Here is a 21,703-nt window from a genome sequence, read left to right as displayed (position 1 = left end):
CGTGTCAAATAACAGCGCCTGTGCCGAGTCGCTGTCAGATAACAGCGCCTGTGTCGAGTGGTTGTCAAATAACTGCGCCTGTGTCGAGTTGTTGTCAAATAAGAGCGCCTGTGCCGAACCGAGTCAAATAACAGCGCCTGTGCCGAGTCGCAGGCAAATAACAGCGCCTGTGCCGAGTCGTGTCAAATAACAGCGCCTCCCGTGCCGAGCCAAATAGCAGTCTGTGTAACATGCAAACTGACAAAATGTTCAGCGTGATTTTGCTTTATTTAATCTGACTATTCTTTGCGTTTTGTAGATGTGAATGAGTGTGATGATGGCACAGACCATTGTTCTCCATTTGCTACCTGTAAAAATGAAGTGGGAACATTTATCTGTGAGTGCAATGAGGGATACTCAGGAGATGGACGAGTTTGTGCCGGTATTTATATTACATCACGTTATTCCTTAAAACTTCTACAGATTCTAGCAGGATAACACATAGTCTGTGTCACAGAAAGTATAGAAGTACATAGGACATAGAAGTATAACAGTGCTGTGACCATAGTCTGGTGGTAGTGTGGAAAAGTGTGACTGTGTAGTGTGGTTGTAGTGTGACTATAGTGGGGTGGCAGTGTGGGAGTAGTGTAATCGTAGTGTGGTGGTGGTGTGGGTAATAGTGTGACCTTGTTGTGGTGGTTGTGTGACCATAGTGGGGTGAGAGTGTGGAAGTAGTGTAACTATGGTGTGGTTGTAGTATGGAATAGTGTGACCGTAGTTTGGAAAACGTGTGACCGTAGTGTGGTTGTGGTGTGACTATAGTGGGGTGGTAGTGTGGGTAATAGTGTGACCTTGTTGTGGTGGTTGTGTGACCATAGTGGGGTGAGAGTGCGGGAGTAGTGTAAACTATGGTGTGGTTGTAGTATGGGAATAGTGTGACCGTAGTGTGGAGGTATTGTAACCATAGTGGGATGGTAGTTTTGAAAACGTGTGACCGTAGTGTGGTTGTGGTGTGACTATAGTGGGGGTGGTAGTGTGGGAGTAGTGTAACTGTAGTGTAGTGGTGGTGTGGGTAATATTGTGACCTTGTTGTGGTGGTTGTGTGACCATAGTGGGATGGTAGTGTGGGAGTATTGTAACTGTGATGTGGTTGTAGTGTGGGAAATAGTATGACCGTAGTGTGGAGGTAGTGTAACCATAGTGAGGTGGTAGTATGGGAAAAGTGTGACCTTAGTGTGGTTGTAGTGTGACCATAGTGGGGTGATAGTGTGGGAATACTTTAACCGTGTGGTGCTAGTGTAGAAATAGTGTGACCGTAGTGTAACGGAAGTGTGATGGTATTGTGGCAATAGTGTGAACATATTGTGGTGGTGGTAGTTTGGTAGTAGTGTGACGACAGTGTGGCAGTGGCAGTGTGACATGTTAGTGTGGCTGTAGTGTGGCGACAGTATGACAGTAGTGCGACCATAGTGTGGTGGTAGTGTGGCAGTAGTGTGACCATAGTGTGGTGGTAGCCATGCAGTAGTATGGCCATAGTGTGGCGGTAGTGTGTAAGTAGTGTGACAGTAGTGTGGAAATGGCGTGATAGCACTGGTTTCACTGGTTTGCCTGTGGAGCACACTTGTGAAATGCTATTTGACTAATTTTAAATGGCTACTGGTGACTACTCACCTACAAACTCCAGCAATGACGAATGACAATAGTTAAAAGGAATCTTTTGGAATGGGTAGTGGACAGAAATCTCAGTAAGTGGATGCTGGTGGGGAGCTCATGGTATTCCGTGATAAACTTTAACTTATTTATTAATTGCTGATTAATACATGTAGTATATGTATGTTGTTTTCAGAGAACAACCGTGTTGTCGTGTTTGTGTGACCATAGTGTGGTGGTGGTGTGGGAGTAGTGTAACCGTGGTGTGGTTGTAGTGTGGGAATAGTGTGACCGTATTGTGGGAACAGTGTGACCGTAGTGTGGAGGTAGTGTGACCATAGTGAGGTGGTAGTGTAGAAAAGTGTGATAAACTTTAAATTATTTATTAATTGCTGATTAATACATGTAGTGTGGTATGCGTATGTTGTTTCCAGAGAACAAACCCCAGGAGCCAGAGAAGCCTGTGGAGTGTTCAGTCTTCCAGAAGGAGCTGTGTGTGGAATCTGCTGACTGTGTCCTCCTACCTGATGAGTCATCAGCCTGTGTTTGTCCTGAGGGAGCCATGGGAGATGGATTCAGGGGAGAGGATGCCACAGGGTGTAGAGTCCGTAGGTCAAATTTAGATGCTCCTGTCTACAAAAACATGAATGTCATTGATGTAAATGAAGCCCTTATTAGATAAAAGAAAAGAAAACAACAGTTACAACTATGTGTCAATATGTGGTAGATGACATGCACACTATATGAACATTGGGTGAATTAAAATCAGGTTATGTGTCTTTAGCATGGTATCTCCGTAAAGCAGCACTGTGTATAAGACATTTGGATCATTCTGCTTCAAAGAGATATCTATGTGATAGACAAAACTAATATTTAAAGTGACCAGACGTGACCAGTGCCCAGTGAAGTACTGGTTGCAAGCCTGGTTGAGGGAGATCTCTTTCTGGTATGGCTTTGGCCATAAGTCAGCAAAGTTTGTCAGGTTTACTCTGGGCTCTCCAGTTTTCTCCAACCAAGTAGTTGAATGCATCGCAAAAGTGACAAATATTCTTGACTTAGCTAACGTATAATTACTCTTGACTCTTCAGCCTCCTGTCCAGTTGGTATGACCAAATACGAGGATGGCTGTTACTCCTTCCATGAAGTCCCAAAACATTCAAGGAGGCACGTAGAGAGTGCCAAGCCGAAGGTGGGGACTTGGCAGCCATATTTGATGAGGGTACCATGGAGTTCATCAAAGAACAATTGGTTTTCCTCGGATTCTCAGGGCAATATTGGGTTGGCTACACAGACGAAAAAATGGATGGTATGTACCTGTAGTCAATTCAATACAAATACATATACAAGTGTGTATAGGGGGGCCTCCGTGGCCAGTTGATTAGCACCGCTATCGCAGCGTAATGACGCGGGAGCCTCTCAGCAATGCAGTGGCTGTGAATTCAAGTTCAGGCTCATGCTGGCTTCTTCTCCGGCCGTACGTGGAAGGCCTTCCAGCAACCTGCGGATGGTGGTGGGTTTCCACCAGGAGGCTCTGCTAGGTTTCCTTCGACCATAATACTGGCCGCCGTCGTATATGTGAAATATTCTTGAGTACGGCGTAAAACACCAATCAAATAAATAAATAAATCAAGTGGGTATAGAAAACATATTTTTTTGTGTATATTTTTACTGAATGTATTTTTTTTAGACCTTTACCTCTTTTAACATTTACGACATTCAGAGTGTGAGCATATTAAGTACATTGAGTAAACTAGGATATTTCTACAAAACAGTTGTTGGTTCTGCTATGTATGTTGTGTTGCATTTCCTCATAATTAAACTGCATTACGATGCACATGTAAGAAGTTGAAGACATATTCTGCTGTTGTTAGTATATTGCCTAATGAACTGCTGTATTAACTTTGATTTGTTATGTCCATCCAAATTTCGTATTAATTTCCCTTCCCATGCCCAATTTTCCCTTTTTTGTGTATCTCTCTAAGCGGCGTGGTTTCCTTTTTATGTACCTATGGGAATGATATAAACCTAGAACCTTATTGATATGAAATTACAAGAAGGTTTATACAATATACATGTATATTTTGTGATCTTTAGACCAAAGAGAATAAGAGACAAGAGAATAATTTTCATTGAGTTTGAACATTTAGAACTATACATGTACATGGTTTTAAATTTTTATCTGAACAATGTTCGAAAAATTACGACATATGATGAATCCATGGCATGCATACCTTCCTTTGACATTAAGTTGACGATATCATTTCTGTGTAAGGTGTTTACGTCTGGGTGGATGACACTGCCTCTGACTACACCAACTGGGCTGAAGGGGAGCCAAAGGAAAACGGAAAAGAAACGAGAGACTGCGCTGCAGTTGGAGACACGTCAGAGTTCAAGTTTACAACGCATGCCTGTAACCTCCAGTCTGGCTTTATATGCAGGAAACGTAAGTTTGGGTCAAGTTTCCCTATTTTGAGTATATTCCTGTCGATCTGGGTGTGTCTGTTATATATTCCTGTCGATCTGGGTGTGTCTGTCATATATTCCTGTCGATCTGGGTGTGTCTGTTATATATTCTTGTCGATCTATGTTTGTCTGTTATATATTCCTGTCTATCTGGGTGTGTCTGTTATATATTTCTGTCGATCTGGGTGTGTCTGTCATATATTCCTGTCGATCTGGGTGTGTCTGTCATATATTCCTGTCGATCTATGTTTGTCTGTTATATATTCCTGTCTATCTGGGTGTGTCTGTCATATATTCCTGTCGATCTGGGTGTGTCTGTTATATATTCCTGTCGATCTGGGTGTGTCTGTCATATATTCCTGTCGATCTCAGTGTGTCTGTTATATATTCCTGTCGATCTGGGTGTGCCTGCTATATATTCCTGTCGATCTGGGTGTGTCTGTTATATATTCCTGTCGATCAGGGTTTGTCTGTTATATATTCCTGTCGATCTGGGTTTGTCTGTTATATGAATTAGTCATGAAAAAAAGCATATCGTTGAATGTATCCGACCGTAACAGCAATTTAGAATGCTATTTGCTCACTTTATCATGATACATACCTATGTATGCATGTATTATGCCAAAATGATGAATATGACTGAAGAGACAAAACTATCAATGTTTTAATTTGATGCTTCAACTCTACAGTCAAACCGTTTTAATGCTACTTAAGTCTTGCGTTAATGTTATGCTGTTGTGGTTCTCTTCAGCTCTGGAACTGACAGCTTGTCCCAAGGGCTGGGAGATGTTTGAGGGGGAATGTTACCACATCTCTCAGGAGAAGAGAGAGTACATTGAAGCTTATCTCCGCTGTATGGCACATGGGGCACACCTCGTCTCTATTTTGTCAGAAGAGGAAGAAGAGTTCATTGGTGACAGGTTAGACAGTCAAAGAGATTTCTATTTATCTATCATGGATTCCACAGAACTGGAGGTTGCCAGCCATCATGGAGTTCATGCAGATGGACAGAACATTGCGCTTTTCTATCAGTGTTCAAGGTTAAACATGCAAGCCGCCTTTCCTCTGACTCAGTGCTCCTTTTCTGAGAAGATTTCAGTTGTTTAATCATACACATTCCTGAAGGTTGAATGACACTGACATTTCCAAATTTAAGTCAATTAGTTTTGATGGTCAACAGGAGTTTGTACTTTAAGCAAATTAATCAAATTACTCTAAAAGAGGTAAAATTTCTTCCCAAGAGAGCATGTTTAGAGACAAACAAATGTCATAGAATATTAGTTTTGGTGCTGAAACTTACATTTTCTTACATTCCAAACAAAACCTGAAAACAACTTTTTAAGATCAATAGAACTGTGGCAACGTGAGCATCTTCAATAGCTTTGGACGAAATTTGAGGTTAAATACGGTACTATCAGAAATTCATCAACTTCCAATAGCTTTTCCATGAAAGCTTTTCAATGTCCAAATGGGAGACACATTAAAACGAGAGTATTGGTGATAAGAGGAAAATTTTAGGCTCTGTTGTGATGTGGACCGTGTCGCTGGCCTATGTTTTAGTGCATTCGCCTAGAAGTCGGGAGACTCAGCGTAAAACCTGTGTCGGCTGTGAGTAGTACTTGTTGCGGCCTCGTTTGGCATGCAACACTGAAGGGTTAGAGCAAGGAAGGATTTGTTGGTCGGTGTCAGTATAATGTGACTGGGAGTGATATCATGTTTGGTGTTTTCGACATGATACTTTAGTCGCGGCAGCACTTTGGCGGCATGGACCTGGCCTGTCACAAGAAGACACAACATATGTACATGTACCTGATGACACTTGGTCGTCATATGACTGAAAAATTGTTAAGTATGGCGTAAAGCCCCAAGCATACATACATACATTATTATGATATGGAGTGTGAGAATGTAATGTAATGTAATAGAGGTGTATTTTGCAGTTTGATCATGGAGGTGGAGAACATGAATTGGTGGACTGGCATGACCCAGGGCTTGAGCTCAGTGGCTGACAACCAGTACATCTGGTCCGACGGCTCACCTGTGGAATACCTGAACTGGGCTGAGAACGAACCAGAGCAGGACACTGTGGAGAAGTGTGTCTCACTGGGCCCTGATCTCACATGGGACTCGTTGAACTGCGAAACAAAAATGGGCCTGATTTGCAAGCGGAGTGAAGAAGGTGCGATACTCTGCTTAGTTTACAAAACCTGTGTTTTTGTTTAATGAAAGTTTACTAGCTCACTGCGTAAATCCATTCATACCTTGTCTGGTTGTACGTGATGAGGTTTGCCACTGTCAGGGCATTGGTGGCAATGGGTGCCTGGCAACGCTGGTAAGGCCTTGCTTAAAGTTTGTTGGAGATTGCCTTTCAGCCCTGTTGCATTCATAGTGGGATGTTTATGCTCAGCAGTTCAGTTTCCTCTGCCTATAAAGCTTATCAAATAATACAGTTATTCAGTTATTCTGGAATGAAGTACAAGTTATCTGAGAGTATATTTAAGATTTCAACCATGATTAAAAGATTACGTATAAGATGTTCTCAAGATATTTTCCTTCAGGTGAATATTAAAAAAAGGTGATGTGGCAGAGTACCTTGTCACTGGCAGTATTAAGCTCATCTTAACATAATTCGAGCATTTATCCCGAATTTAATTCAGTGGAAAGAAAATATATTTGAAACAAGTACAACCAATTTTTATGGAGAGTTTTCAATGATCTTTCTCCTGATGCTCACTTCATTTATATGCAGTCTACAACTGCTCCTATCAATTTATGTCAGAATGGCCAGGCTTATTAGTTCTCTTCATCCTATTTATACCATAGTGTAAGGAAACTGTATGTAGGTTCAAGATACAGAGCTATAACCACATATACCTGGTTTCTGCATAGAAACTAATGGAGGGAAGTAAATATTTAAAACAAATGTCAGAAATGAAATTGGTTAATTGCATATATTTGCCCATATACGAACTTGGAAGTCATTGGTTTCCTTGATGACTGTAGATTATGGTGATAGACCGAATAGCAGTGTCTTACATGTAGTCACAGACACCCAAAACACTGAGTGTCGCGTGGTGCGCCGCTAAAACTGGTGATAACTTAGAGATTTGTCTGGTGGAAATACTTTCTAGATTCCGCTGATTGCGCTGCTCCACTTTGTCAGGACTTCAATCATGCCCTATATGCCCTCTTGTGAGCAGAAGAAGCCCGCTCTAAGTAGTATACAAATATTTGATATAGTTTGTATTCTTCAGTGTTTGTAGATCCTAAGTGACAATACGCGACCATATCATACAGTCTAATGTTTGTTGAAAACAAATTGTTTTCCAGCAGTTTTGCGTGCATATCTACGCTCTACAGGTTTTATCACTTACTTGCTGAACTTCAAAGAACCTGTAGTTTAAGATGGAGGCCTTAAATATACTACCTTCATATATGTGAAAAATGGTTGATTATGGTGTGAAGCGATTATGAAAGTAAATAAATGAAAATAAAATAAAATAAATTAAATGTTTGTGTTCAGTGAAAGAAAAGTGCCCAGAAGGGTCCATCCGGATTGGCAGCACTTGTGTGAAAGCTGTACCCAAGCTCAAAGATCAGAGTGAAGCAGAGGAAGATTGTCGTAAGATGGGAGGAGGACTAGTTAGCATTCACTCTCAGTTTGAACAGGATGTGATTGCCAGATATTTGGACAGTCAAAGCATGCCTTACAACCCTTGGATTGGTAAGATACTGCTCCTGTCGCAGAAACTTTTTTGCCTGGGCTAGTCGAAGTTTATTAAGATTATTGGAAGAATTTCTTAAAATCTGGACTTCACTTGCAGAATTGTGTGTAAGCTATTAAAGCGTCTTTAGGGGCCTACGTGGCTCAGTTGGTTAGCGCGCTAGCACAGCGTAATGACACAGGAGTCTCTCACCAATGTGGTTGCTCTGAGTTCAAGTCCAGCTCATGCTGACTTCCTCTCCGGCCGTAAGTGGGGAGGTCTGTCCGCAGCCTGGGGGTCGTCGTGGGTTTCCCCCGGGCTCTGCCTGGTTTCTTCCCAGCATAGAGCTGGCCAATGAAATAAGTGAAATATCCTTGAGTACGGTGTAAAACACCAATCAAATAAATAAATAAAGCGCCTTTAACGCAATGTACTAATTGTAATTAATATATTTGTATGTTGTAAGTGATGTATTCGGTAGGAAACTGTTGCTTGGTTAAACTATGGATTATTTATTTTATCGGTTTGAAGCTTATTATAACATGTTTCAGGATTATTTTGAGGCTTTTATTAGTTCAGGTATCCATTGTCTGGGTTCAAACCTGGCCTTGGACGAAGAATTTGTTGATTCCCTCCACGCTCACTGTTTGTGGGACTTTGGTGAGAATAAATCGTTAATGATGCTCCTGTGTGGTCGTTTGTGCAGTATTCGATGAATCTCGATGAAGACCTCTTTACTTCCACCAGTATGCCATGCATATCAGTACATCACACGTGCTAAAGTTCCTCAGTAACTTGCCAAAGGTTGGTGGTTTACGCCAGGCAATCCGGTTTGTTCCTCACATAAAACTGCTGTCATTTATAAGTATGACATTAAGCAACAATCAACTAATTAAAGTAGTTAAGTACTAGGAATGCATTTAAGGCTAAGTGCCTTAGAAAGGCTAAGTGCCTTAGAAAGGCTAAGTGCCTTAGAACATTTGGCGTGTTTTGCTGTAGTCTTTCACCCTTCTTGCAGGGCTCGTGGAGAGAGGTGTTGATGGAGAGTTTATCTGGTCCGACAAATCAGAGGCAAACTACTTCAACTGGGCTCCCAGACAACCCAGTGACACAGTTGACAAGGAAAACTGCGTACTTATGGTAAAGGGAGATAAGTACAAATGGAATGACTTGACCTGTAGTGAAGACTTGCCGTACCTTTGCCAGTATAGTAAGTATTTTCTTTCTGTTCACATGTTGTTATGGTTGATTTTTTCTTAAATTTTAGATGCATAGAGCCCTCAAATGAGTGTTGGAAATATGTTTCTCTATCCACTATTTATTTTTTAAAGCAATGAATGAAGAAATTATTTTTTATTTCGGTATCAGGTTTGTAAGACACATTTTCTGACATTGTACAGAGCTAAGCCCATTCGATAAAATCACCCCTACATGTAGTAGGTAGTCACTTGACATTGTACAGAGCTAAGCCCATTCTATATATTAAAATATTGCACTTCGTTTATTAAAAAAAGTGACTCTTAAAAGAATGAAAGCATTGAACTGAGACATATTCTTAATCAAAATCAAAATTGGTGATTTTTTTCTTTACAGGAAACACTCCCTGCAGAACTTCAGAAGTCTGCAATGATAATGCTCAATGCAGTTTTGGCCAGTGTCGATGTAAGAAGGGATTTATGGGAGATGGAAAAGATGTTTGCAATGGTGAGTTTGACCATAGCAAATACATTTGTATTCTTTAAATGAAATCTATTTATAGAACAGCATACATGCATATACCTATAGACTTGATATCCCTTTGTTAATTTTATCGCACGGGTTTTCTATAATATTAATAGTAGTCTTAATTTTTTGTCGCTAAATCAATCATCCAAGCAGGATAATGAAAATGATTTGCTTTCGTTTTTTTTTAAACCTCAGACATTGATGAGTGTAGTGAGGGTGACCCATGCCCAGATGGAGCCAAATGTGTGAATCATGATGGGGGGTACGAGTGTGAATGTCAACCAGGTTTTGTCAGATCAGGAGACCAGTGTATAAGTAAGTATACAAACAAACAGATCTTAATTCTGAAACACCAAAGATATGCGACAATAGCAGTATTTCTTTTTCCTTTTGATTGTTTCTTTTTTTCTGATTTCAATAAGTCAGACTTATAAGCGCAATTATCCCCGTTTGTAGATGATTATAATTTAGCGCAGTGATTCTCCATTTTAATTTTGTACATTATTTTGTTGTAGGTGTGAGCTGCAAAAGTAAAATTGTTTACGAAAATGTTTGTTAAAGAAGTTACATAAAAGCATATTTCTTCCAGGCCTGACAAAGTGTAAGACGGACGCTGATTGTAACACCTTGGGCGAATGTAACGAGGGCAACTGTCAGTGTCAGAAGGGCTACAAGGGAGATGGCAAACAAAAGTGTGAAGGTAAAATCACTTCAGAATTTTATTGACAAGTTACAAGTGGAAAGTTCTTACTTTTAGACAGAAACAAATAATGTACGTTAACACAGATATTACAGGTGACAGTGAGAAATGTGACCAAATTTATTATTAAACCAAAAACCGGATGAGACTCCCCGGCCCATTCGTAGGTTTTCATCCTACATATTATGAGTTTTGTGAGCTCATACAGGGGAATGTATTATATTTGTTTGCGAATTACTATAATTAGTTACATGTCAAAGATAAGGTTTTCTGTCAGTGTACTTGTAATTTAATTTAAAGTTGTCTTTTTTTGTACAAAAATGTTGAACAAAACGTTGAATGACAAAAGAAAAAATGTCAATGATTCTGGGCAATTTTGGAACATGAAGCAGTTGCTTCTGTGTAATAACTGTACAGGAAATTTGTTGTTACCCAAACAAACAGGGTGCAAAATTGTACATAGGATATGACATGTTGTTAGAAACATTCTTGTCATGTACATATTCGTTCAATTGAATGCCTGTGATTGTTTATTTACCGTACTGTTTTTATTGGTTAAAGTTAAGGTCTATGTATCAAAGCATTCAGCAATACAAATTAGAGCACATGCTGTATGTAAACATAAAAAATTGTCCGTTTGTGAGTGAGATAGACAATGGGATACCGGCCGAAGTTGGACGTATTACGTCATAAATGAAACCGCAGCACGCAACATGTTTCGCACCGTGCAAGCCGTGTGTCACAGTAGGGCTATTTTTTGTGGGAGAAAAATCTGCCGGTACCCCATAATATTCATCCCTGTTTAGCATTATGAGGCGTGTGAATTGGCAAAAGGGTTGAACACACAATATCAGATAGTCAGAACTGGATGCTTGACTTAATCTAGTTTGGCTGCACACTAAGACCAACCTCTTTATGTGAATAGTTGGAGTTGAGTTTAGTTTTAGTTCTAACTAAAGTAAATCTCAGAATGTCACAAAAATCAAGTGATAAAACGAGTATCATGTATATTTACAATGTCTTTTTAGATGTAAATGAGTGTGAAGAGGAGACATCTGAGTGTAATCCCAATGCTGATTGTCAGAACAAACGAGGTGGCTACGATTGTGTCTGTAAGGATGGCTACATGGGAGATGGCATTGCCTGCAAAGGTAGGAACTGATATGTGGGATGATTAAATTTAACTCGTAGAGTGATTTTCGTTCACTCCCTCTCGCATCCCGTGAGACATTTTTAGCTGCGTCCGTAAAATTTGGTTCAAATGTTTGGACCAAGAGTGGCTTTTGAGACATCAGAAAGAGTTAAATCTTAATATCACACAATTTTTGAAAATTCTGTGATTTGTTTTTCACAGTAAACAGATATAAATGTAGATTCTAAGACCGATTCTCCTTTATATACGCGACTTAAGCATCTTTTAACATGAATTGTGCAAAACATTCAAAACAAATTATAGAATAAAAGGAGTAAGCAGATTTTGAACTGTTACATCAAATTGATGATGTTTAAGGTGTAATTTCCATTTGTTCTGTATGAACTTGTGTACAAAGCTCTATAGTCTAGTGTCTGCCCTGTTAATGACGTGTTGTATGTAATGTGTGTACAATACATTGAGATTTATAACTTTTCCAGAGTTACCACGTAACTGTGATGAGGTGAGACTACAGAACCCAGAGTCCAAGAGTGGCTCATTCAGAATAGACCCTGATGGGCCTGGCGGTGTCCCACCATTTACCGTGAGTGTGATTTAGAATTGTCTTTCGTTTCACACTTTCCAGCATAAATACTCTATTATATTATATTTGATTTAAGCGATGGAATACTACATGAAGCATTGTGAAAATTCCTGAAATTCCTAAAACGTGGTCGATTTCATAAAAAGAACGAGTGGTTCTTAATTTAGACAAAAGTTAGTTAACTGACCAAGAAGACATATATATGTATCAAAATATTTGTCAAAATTATGTATGTCTTGACACTTTAAGTTCGGGCATTACAAGACCTAAATTCCTGACTTCTATATTACCCTACCATGCATATAAATTTAGCATAATAAGTAGGTATATCATTGAATCATGTTTTTCTTTTGACTGCTTTGATGTCATGTTCCATGTTCTGGCCCATGTACAAGTAAGGAGCAATTAGAAACACTCGTACAATGTTTTAGAGTCAAGTGTTTAGATCTCAAAGGCCTTTGATCTCAGGTTACCCTTATCAGTATTTGACCAAATTTTATAATATTTGAAATATAACAGGTGACTATAAACGTTGGCTTCAGTATGTTTTCAGACATATATTGAAATCGTCAGTGTTTGTACAAGCTGTAGCGTACACACTATCTAAAGAATATATAATCTAAAAGGAAAGCAAGGAAAACGATTTGTTTTGTGGAAGTGTTGTGTGTTCTTTCATCATTATTTTGTTGTCTAAAACATCTTCAAACAATTGTAATGTAAAGGAGCTTATAATGACTAAAGGGAAGGGTATTCGTCACACACGTATTAGCCTAATTTTCTGTTTAAAGAAACAGAATCGCTATTTTAGGTAATTGCATGTAAATAAAACTTTATTCTTCCACATAACAGGTATTATGTGTGATCAGATCAGACATAGGTATCACTGTCATCCAGAGTAACACTCAGAATCCCAAAGCTGTGAAGTCTCCGGAACCAGAGAAGAAGGTAGTTAAATACCGCAAAACTGATGAGGAAATAGCAGCTGTGATAGATGTGTCAGAGTTCTGCTACCAGAATGTCCTGTGAGTACCCTCTTTCATGTTCTCAGTGTTTCAGGCAAACAGATGCCCTATAATTCAAAATTTTACTGCAGAGTGTATTTTTTCTTGTTTATTTCATCCATTTTGAGCCATGTTGACATTTCTGACAAAATTTGGCAGATGTGTTTTGGACTTTTGACAGAATGGTTTTGTTGTCCTGAATTGAATCTGAATATGTGGCTTCATCTGCCGATGATAATCAAATTTCATTATTGTCAACAAAGTTTTTTTTCTTCATTTTATGGATTTTGACATATATGTAGCTATTTTTCTGACAGCTCAAACCGGTAGGGGACATGTATTGGGAAAACAATACTTACAGAATGCTGGTTGTTTTGCTCTTTGCCTCAATCAGGTACAAGTGTAGTAATGGAGCCAAACTACAGGGTGTGGGGAGCTGGACCAACAAGGATGATGCTGACAAACCCTTTGACAAGGTACGAGTCATTACATGACAAAACTGATGCAACTTTTCACATGTAAACTTTTGAAACACCAGTAGTATGACAAAGCCATCTAGATTTTCCTTTTGACGGGTTTTAGCCAATTCTTTTACGAATTGGGCCAAATGTTGTCCCACTTCTTTTACTACAAAGGGATGCTACCCACAAATGTACCACCAGGTCTTGACTGATTTGACATGGCCATCATGAAACCTGTTGAGCACTTATTGTTATTTTCATTTGTTAAGAAAACGAAAGCGCTAGTATTAGAGGACTTGCTTGAAATGAGGTTTCCCAAGAAAGTTGTTCATTGTGGACGATTGTGAATTGGAATGGAATTAATCAGAATTTTTATGGACATAAAATTTCCCATGTGACTTGTGTCCATAAAGAAACATTAATATGTATCTCAACCATCTTGCCATTGTTTTAAAATGGCGTGAAAATAAACATTCGTAGTGAATGTGGCTAATTAAGACATTGTTCCTCAAGAAAGGTAAGAATGCCATACATGCTGAATTGGTTCTCTTTATTTGATTAAGAGTACAGTTCCATGTGCAGTGCTTATTTTGGTAATCTTTGTGTTAGTGTTACTGCGGGATGCTGGGTACATGTGCAACTCCAGGCAGCCAGTGTAACTGTGACGGGAAACCCATGGGAGATCAGGTGGATGAGACTAAGATCATTGACAAGACTCAGCTGCCTGTGAAAGCCTTTACTGTTGGCGGAGTGAAGAAAGGACAGAAGGCAGCGTCATCTGTGGGACCTCTCATGTGTGGACCCAAACAGTTTGGTCAGTAATCATATTTTCTGTTTGTGTGAAAACTACATGACAAGGAGTTCTTGGTATCAGCTGTTGAATGCTTCTCTCTTCATAAATCCGTGATAATTTATTACTATATATACTATTGTAGTTTGAACGCTTTACTAAAAATTGGTCTTACGATTATTAAGCTAGAATGTGAACTGTAATTGACAATTCATATACAAATGTCTGTACAGACGCCTAAGTTTTGATGTCACTGGTGATTGAGTGCTGTGATACTGTGATACAGTTCAAGGTGCTTTTAGTTTCCATCAGCTGCTGTCTTTTTTATCGTCAGATATTCCCCTTGATTGTGACGATGCTCTCAGGAATTATGGTCAGAAGAGAAATGGTCCTCAGCTAATTGATGTGGATGGCCCAGATGGAGATGAGGCTGGAAACCTGGAACCTTTTGTGGCTGATTGTGATATGACATCTTATCCCAGCACAGGGGTCACCATCATCCCCAATACGCTGTGAGTTCTATACACGCTCTCTGACCTGATTATGGAGGACGTGAGAGCTGTGGAGTTTAGGATATTTTGATTCAGTCCTATTCATGAAGCTTCATGATTTTATATCTACGTTTCAAGAATCTAACCATTTTCACATCGGACCACATTATTTTGGAAGTCTTATAGTTTCAGGCCCTCTTCATTCTTCTCTTGAAACAATGGTCTTTTTTTTGCCAAACCCAAATAAACTGATACAGACTCGTTTACAAGTGATTAGGTTTATAGTGATCTAAATCTGGCACCTCTTATTGTCAGTTAATTTGAATTGTTAGCATTTTTGTATGTGTATTGTTATTTGTTTGCTTTTGTTTCCAGTCCAGAAGAGGAGAAGCCGAAGAAGCCTGGTGAAATTCCTGTAGAGTACCCTGTGAAACCAGAGGCAGTTAAAAAACTGACCGAAACTTCCAAGTTCTGTTCTCAGGAAATGTCCTACACCTGCACCGTATGTTTCATCTCAAAAACCTTTCTTTGAAGAATGCAGCTCAATGAAGTTTAACAATATGCTCTTCCCTGAGACATTATGAAATAGGACAGGATTATACATGAAACTGCATAAAGAAAGTCATGCAGTGATACGACATCTTTATGAACAACAGGTGTCCTCAGCCTCCGCCTGATTTTTGTCCACAGTAAGGCTGACTGTCATCGTATCAGTGAAGTATTCTTGAATGCAGCATAAAACAAATCAAATTAATAAATGAATGACTAACTTAACAATAAGTAGCATCATTGCTAGTTGAAATAGTATTTGAAACATGGCCTAAAATGAGAAAAGTAGCCGTGTTCATGCCAGATTGTAGTCTGATTATTTCAGGCTAAATTTGTTGCACGTATACCTTTCATGACATTAACACCTTTATTACTCTCTAGAACTCTGGTCTAATGGACAAAGGTAGTTTCTGGTCAGGCACTGACAAGAAGAAGAGAACATACTGGGCTGGTGGCCTGGGACAGGAGAAGATGTGTGGGTGTGGGGTGACAAAGTCATGCGAGGACCCCAAGGTCAACTGTAACTGTGACATTGCTGATGGCAAAGAGAGGAAGGATTTTGGTCTGATCATCAACAAAGCTGATCTCCCTGTGGGATCCGTGACTCTGAAGGAGGTAGGAGGAGACAAGAAAGGCTCATTGTCCGTGGGGCCTCTGATGTGTGGACAAAACCAATTTGGTGAGTATCTCAAACGTTCTTTCATGCTTTATAGTGAAGTGAATAAATTCTGACTTTAATTTTGTAAATGATTTTTAAATGACATTTAATGTAACAAACTCTACTGTAGTATCACCTCCGAAAAGTCTTGTCAGTTATGAGGGTGCTATGTGCACACTCAAGCTGCCTACTCTTTCTACACATAGTATATTCCATTTTGTACAGATGTGGGCACTGTCGATTTAAGCCATTTAAGCAGTGAAGATTAAACAAAATATTCTTGAGTTTGTTGGTAAGCAAATTCCAATGCATTCATTTCTGCAAATTAGTGCAGTTATTTAGTTAACTACAACAATTTGGAATGCATTTTGGTTGATCCAATCTTTGGAAAGCAGAATTTGAAAGTATAAGAAGCAAACTGATCTGTGTCATTCAATCTACATGAGTTTTATAAAGAGCTGTAATCTTCAGGTGAGTTGCCCCTAAAAGTACTAACCATCATCAAGTTTTCATATTAGAAAAGTTAATATGTCTTATACCTAAGTTTCTGTCTTGTAGGTATTGAGCCTACATGTCAGCAGTATAGAGAGAAGGGCTACACTGATGACTACACCTACCTCATTGACCCAGACGGACCTCGGAGGAGAGCAAGCGACCCTGTCCCAGAAGGTACTGCTTACACCCATTCTGAATGAGTAGGCCAAATTTATATAAGTCTCACATAGTATGTTAGAAAATTTCTGATACTAGTGTGCACCACTGATTGTTTAGTATGACAAAATACGTTTTAGGTCTATGGAGAACCTCCCGGCCTAAAATTATTTGGCCCAAACATGCAGCTGTTGATCATTCCTGCCCTTAGTGATGACGTTTTGTGTGCAACTAGTATTACATGAGAACAACGATCTATCTGGCTTGGACTCGAGTCGCCATTGCACAGGAAAAGATATCCCATTGTGCCTTTTAAATACTTGTAATATTAAAAGCCACATGTGTTGAATTTTAGCATGGGAAAGATAGAGATAAAAGGAATCGTTCTCCTCAATCTAATTACTTTTTCTTCTTCTTCAGAGGAGCCAGCAGAGGGTAATAATGTGGCCCCGTTCCCTGTTATTTGTGAAATGATTGATGACAAGCCTGTTGGAATCACCACTGTGGGACATGACTCTGAGAAACCGGTAAATATAAACTTTATCTTAGTCTGCATATATGTGCTGTGATAATTGTTTTGTCGGTAAATTGGCAGACTAATACAATAAATGTCTTTGAATCTGTTTTTTTTAAATCTATGTTGTGTTGATCTTATCTTAACGCTCCATTTTTTCCACTTTGAATGTATGTCATTTCAGACCAAAGTTGATGATGCTGAAGAGCCAGGATCTTACACCAAACCTGTGACTTACAATGAGGCCAGTCCTGAGCAGTTGGCAGCTTTGGCAGATCATTCCTCGTACTGTACGCAGGAGATGGCTTACAAGTGTAAACAGGCGGTCATACACAACATAGGTGAGATAGTCCATACACTGTACACAGGAGATGGTTTACAAGTGTAAACAGGCGGTCATACACAGCATAGGTGAGATAGTCCATACACTGTACACACGAGATGGTTTACAAGTGTAAACACGTGGTCATACACAACATAGGTGAGATAGTCCATACACTGTACACAGGAGATGACTTACAAGTGTAAACAGGCGGTCATACACAACATAGGTGAGATAGTCCATACACTGTACGCAGGAGATGACTTAAAAGTGTAAACAGGTGGTCATACACAACATAGGTGAGATAGTCCACACACTGTACGCAGGAGATGGCTTACAAGTGTAAACAGACGATTTTACACAACATAGGTGAGATAGTCCATACACTGTACACACGAGATGGTTTACAAGTGTAAACAGGTGGTCATATACAATATAGGTGAGATAGTCCATACACTGTACACACGAGATGGTTTACAAGTGTAAACAGGCGGTCATACACAACATAGGTGAGATAGTCCATACACTGTACACAGTAGATGGTTTACAAGTGTAAACAGGCGGTCGTATACAATATAGGTGAGATAGTCCATACACTGTACACACGAGATGGTTTACAAGTGTAAACAGGCGGTCATACACAACATAGGTGAGATAGTCCATACACTGTACACAGGAGATGGCTTACAGGTGTAAACAGGCGATCATACACAACATAGGTGAGATAGTCCACACACTGTACACAGGAGATGGTTTACAAGTGTAAACAGGCAGTCATACAAAACATAGGTGAGATGGTCCATACACTGTACGCAGGAGATGGCTTACAAGTGTAAACAGGCGGTCATACACACAACATAGGTGAGATAGTTCATACACTGTACACAGGAGATGACTTACATGTGTATAAAGGCGGTCATACACAGTATTGGTGAGATAGGCCATACACTGTACACGGGAGATGGCGTACAAGTGTAAACAGACGATTTTACACAACATAGGTGAGATAGTCCATATACACAACCTAGATGACATAGCAGAGCAGTTAATTACACGTCGAGAGGCTGTCATGTATCAAATAGGTGAGATAGTTCATGCTCAATGTTTAAGAAATAACATAGATTGTGATAATATATATACATTTATATATGTGTAGCATATTGTTCACTGAATTACACTGTAGATGGTTTGTGGATGAATATCAAAATTGCCTGTTGACTATATGATTTACCTTTACTTCAGTCCGTGCAATGTGCATAGATGTCTTTCTCTTTTACCAGATGACCCAAAGAACCCCGTTTCCTACTGGATAGGAAGAGATGGAAAGAAGCTGCAGTACTTTGCAGGAGTCGGTGGTTCCATGTGCCAGTGTGGTATTGAAGGGAATTGTGAAGGGAAGGATGTTGTGTGTAACTGTGACGCTGATCTCCCCAAGGAAGTGTAAGTGTGTAATAATTGTGCCTGTTTACGAATCAGTTTTCAGTGTTTTATATTGCTATATATTTATGTTTTGCCTGCTTATATTACTTCAGTCTGACCAGAATAATGTGTGTTTTCATCATTTAGGGTTGACAAGGGTTTCCTGTCAAACAAAGATGATCTACCTGTGCTGAAACTGGCATTTGGTGACACAGGTGATGACGCCAACGATTCAGGGGAGCATACTCTAGGAAAGCTGAGGTGTTTTGGTGAGTTGTGTTGTCAGGAGAAAACCACTGCAATTTGTCGTTTGGTGCTACGTGCATTTCTTGCAAACATTAAGTATATATTTTTTATGCATCTTCGATGTTCACGTTTTAGATAGTCACTTTTATACTGATGTTACAACTAGTTTTGTTCCAATCAGTACGTGTAGAGAAGTGCATGGGCGGCTGCTTGAAATACTGTATTTCATCTAAAGTTTAGCTTTTTTACACAGTTTAATTTTGATTGCAATTTCTTATCTGGAAATCTTCAGTGTTTGCATTTTATGGCCGTTATGCGCATGATTCTGAAAGTACGTTTTTAAAGGTCAAACTTCAACTGAAATACAGTAAGTAAGTTGGAGGTAAATTCCACAATTCTTTTTCCCTTTGTTTGGTATTGTACTTAAAATGAACACTTTTCTTTCAATACAGAGGTGTTTGAGACTTGCTACCACATGCAGCAGTTCTACAAGAAGCGCCCTCACAATGACATGCCACCCAATGGAAGGTACATGATTGACCCTGACGGCCCGCTAGGACAGGATCCCTTTGAGGTCTACTGCCACTTCCCAAGAACCATTGTAGACATAGAAGGTAAATTTGTTGCACTTCTTGTTGAAGTATGTAAAGCTATTAACTCAGTTAAAGAAAATTTAACTTTCAAAGCTGCCCTACATGCAGTGACTTGTACATTCTTTAAACCATTTATGTTTTTAAACATAAGTGGTTTAATTTATTAACATTTTTTCTTTATTTTTCCCTCTTTTAGAGAACGGGGCCTCCGTGGCTCAGTCGGTTAAAGCGCTAGCGCAGCGTAATGACCTAGGAGTCTCTCACCAATGCGGTCGCTGTGAGTTCAAGTCCAGCTCATGTTGGCTTCCTCTCCGGCTGTACGTGAGGAGGTCTGTCTGCGGATGGTCGTGGATTTCCCCCGGGCTCTGCCTGGTTTCCACCCACCATAATGCTGGCTGCCGTCGTATAAGTGAAATATTCTTGAGTACGGCGTAAAACACCAATCAAAAAAAAAAAAATCTTTTAGAGAATAGGTCACTTTCTCCCCTTAAGATCTCCTATAGAAATGGAAGGCCAGCAGAAAATGGAATGGATAGGTTATTCAGATCAGACGTGGATTGCATGAGAACAGTTTGCTCCGTGCCATGGTTCTTTCCTTGTTTTTAAGTTTTACAAATTCACACACTACCGCATCTTACCTTTGTGAAAATGTTAAATGTACACATGTGTTATTTACTGTTATGATGTGTGATAACTTTTTATTCTCAGCTGGGAATCAGTTCCAGTTACCTGATGAGCCAGATAATCTTGGACCAGGTGCTCAGTGTGTCAAGCCTCAGTATGCCAGTGCCAACAAGGAGCAGCTTGAGGTATTTAATCTGGAGTTATGGGTAAAAAAAGCATCACACTGTCTGTTTATCGAATTACCTACTCCAAACAAGTTATTCATGACACACGGATTTAATGGTCACTTTTAAAGCTCGACCTTCCAATCATACCTCGGTCTTTGATCTACAAAGCAGTGATTAGCCAGCTTGAATGTAACTACCATAACAACATTATCACGTAGTATCACGGATAAGCTTTCCGTAATAATGAGTAGTGTAACTCTAAAAGTGAAAGACTTAAACATGGCCATTTTTTACCATCTAAATTATAATTATGAATGGTAATTCCCGCCCGGTAGTAAATATCTCTACCATATCTGTGACAGCCACTGCAATTCTCTATTTTATTAGGCATTAACCGAGAAGTCTGGATTCTGTAGACAATACGCCAAATTCACCTGTCAACATGCTCCAATATCTGAAAATGCTTTCTGGAAGTCAAGGAATGGTGAAAAAGTAAAAGGTAAGATCTGTGGTTCAGTATCTGTGGCAGAATTACTATGTACAAGGATTTACCAGGAAGCACTTGCACGAACCATTTGTAGCGTTTTGTGCACTTAATTATCAAGGCAACATTACACGGATTTCTTTGCTTATCGTCGTTACTGTAATTCCAAGGTCTTCTTGAAATCTGGTCCAGTTCTTATTTTCTGAACATATGTACCTTGTATAATATAAACTTAAACATTTACATATAGGGAAGACAAGTTTCAAGAAATTGAATGAATGATTTGTGTTTAATACCACATTGACAGTATTTCAGTCATGTCATGGTGATCAGCAAATTGGCGTTTTTGTGCTCGCAATTGGATTTTCTGTATTTATTTGGGATATGTTTCAGGCTGGGCTGGTAATGCTGGTGGAGACAAGTGTGCCTGTGGAGAAGTGGGTAAATGTGAGAAAGGTGGAGCCTGTAATTGTGATGTAAATGATGGGGAATTGAGGGAAGACCATGGACTTTTCATTGACAAGAAACTTCTTCCAGTATCAGAGATCTGTCTAGGACTCTCCAAAGATGATGTTCCAAAATCAGAGAAACGATTTGCCGAATACTTCCTTGGTTCTCTTGAATGCAGCAATGTTCAGTTTGGTAAGGAATTGTAGCATTTGGATAGTTTGCATAGTTTCAGTGATTTTAAATTTCTCAACATCTATACATGCTGGTATCATTAAACACTCTTCTGTTAAATGATTGAAAAGGAACTGTGCAAAAAACAAGTTGAA

At 39.4% G+C, this 21,703-nt stretch overlaps 1 protein-coding gene across 1 annotated transcript in view; it reads left to right on the top strand.

Moving 5' to 3' along the window:
• Positions 1-21,703, top strand: part of LOC135464292 (uncharacterized) — a 50,655-nt gene that overhangs the window by 13,313 nt on the left and 15,639 nt on the right. Inside the window, exons 10-38 of the mRNA XM_064741749.1 lie at positions 299-421; positions 2,064-2,237; positions 2,718-2,935; positions 3,317-3,374; positions 3,902-4,072; positions 4,844-5,012; positions 6,033-6,271; positions 7,616-7,816; positions 8,815-9,006; positions 9,390-9,500; positions 9,717-9,836; positions 10,111-10,221; positions 11,250-11,372; positions 11,854-11,957; positions 12,807-12,979; positions 13,353-13,434; positions 14,029-14,233; positions 14,544-14,721; positions 15,076-15,202; positions 15,631-15,928; positions 16,466-16,576; positions 16,979-17,085; positions 17,257-17,413; positions 18,675-18,834; positions 18,961-19,082; positions 19,512-19,673; positions 20,361-20,461; positions 20,831-20,942; positions 21,321-21,569. Of these exons, the coding sequence (XP_064597819.1) occupies positions 299-421; positions 2,064-2,237; positions 2,718-2,935; positions 3,317-3,374; positions 3,902-4,072; positions 4,844-5,012; positions 6,033-6,271; positions 7,616-7,816; positions 8,815-9,006; positions 9,390-9,500; positions 9,717-9,836; positions 10,111-10,221; positions 11,250-11,372; positions 11,854-11,957; positions 12,807-12,979; positions 13,353-13,434; positions 14,029-14,233; positions 14,544-14,721; positions 15,076-15,202; positions 15,631-15,928; positions 16,466-16,576; positions 16,979-17,085; positions 17,257-17,413; positions 18,675-18,834; positions 18,961-19,082; positions 19,512-19,673; positions 20,361-20,461; positions 20,831-20,942; positions 21,321-21,569 (4,458 nt within the window). The remainder of the gene's footprint in view (positions 1-298; positions 422-2,063; positions 2,238-2,717; positions 2,936-3,316; positions 3,375-3,901; positions 4,073-4,843; positions 5,013-6,032; positions 6,272-7,615; positions 7,817-8,814; positions 9,007-9,389; positions 9,501-9,716; positions 9,837-10,110; positions 10,222-11,249; positions 11,373-11,853; positions 11,958-12,806; positions 12,980-13,352; positions 13,435-14,028; positions 14,234-14,543; positions 14,722-15,075; positions 15,203-15,630; positions 15,929-16,465; positions 16,577-16,978; positions 17,086-17,256; positions 17,414-18,674; positions 18,835-18,960; positions 19,083-19,511; positions 19,674-20,360; positions 20,462-20,830; positions 20,943-21,320; positions 21,570-21,703) is intronic.

This window comes from Liolophura sinensis, chromosome 1 (genome assembly GCF_032854445.1).
Source record: "Liolophura sinensis isolate JHLJ2023 chromosome 1, CUHK_Ljap_v2, whole genome shotgun sequence".
Taxonomy (NCBI): Eukaryota; Metazoa; Mollusca; class Polyplacophora; order Chitonida; family Chitonidae; genus Liolophura; species Liolophura sinensis.
The sequence above is the reverse complement of the archived record's forward strand: the minus strand, read 5'-3'. Positions and strand labels throughout refer to the sequence as shown.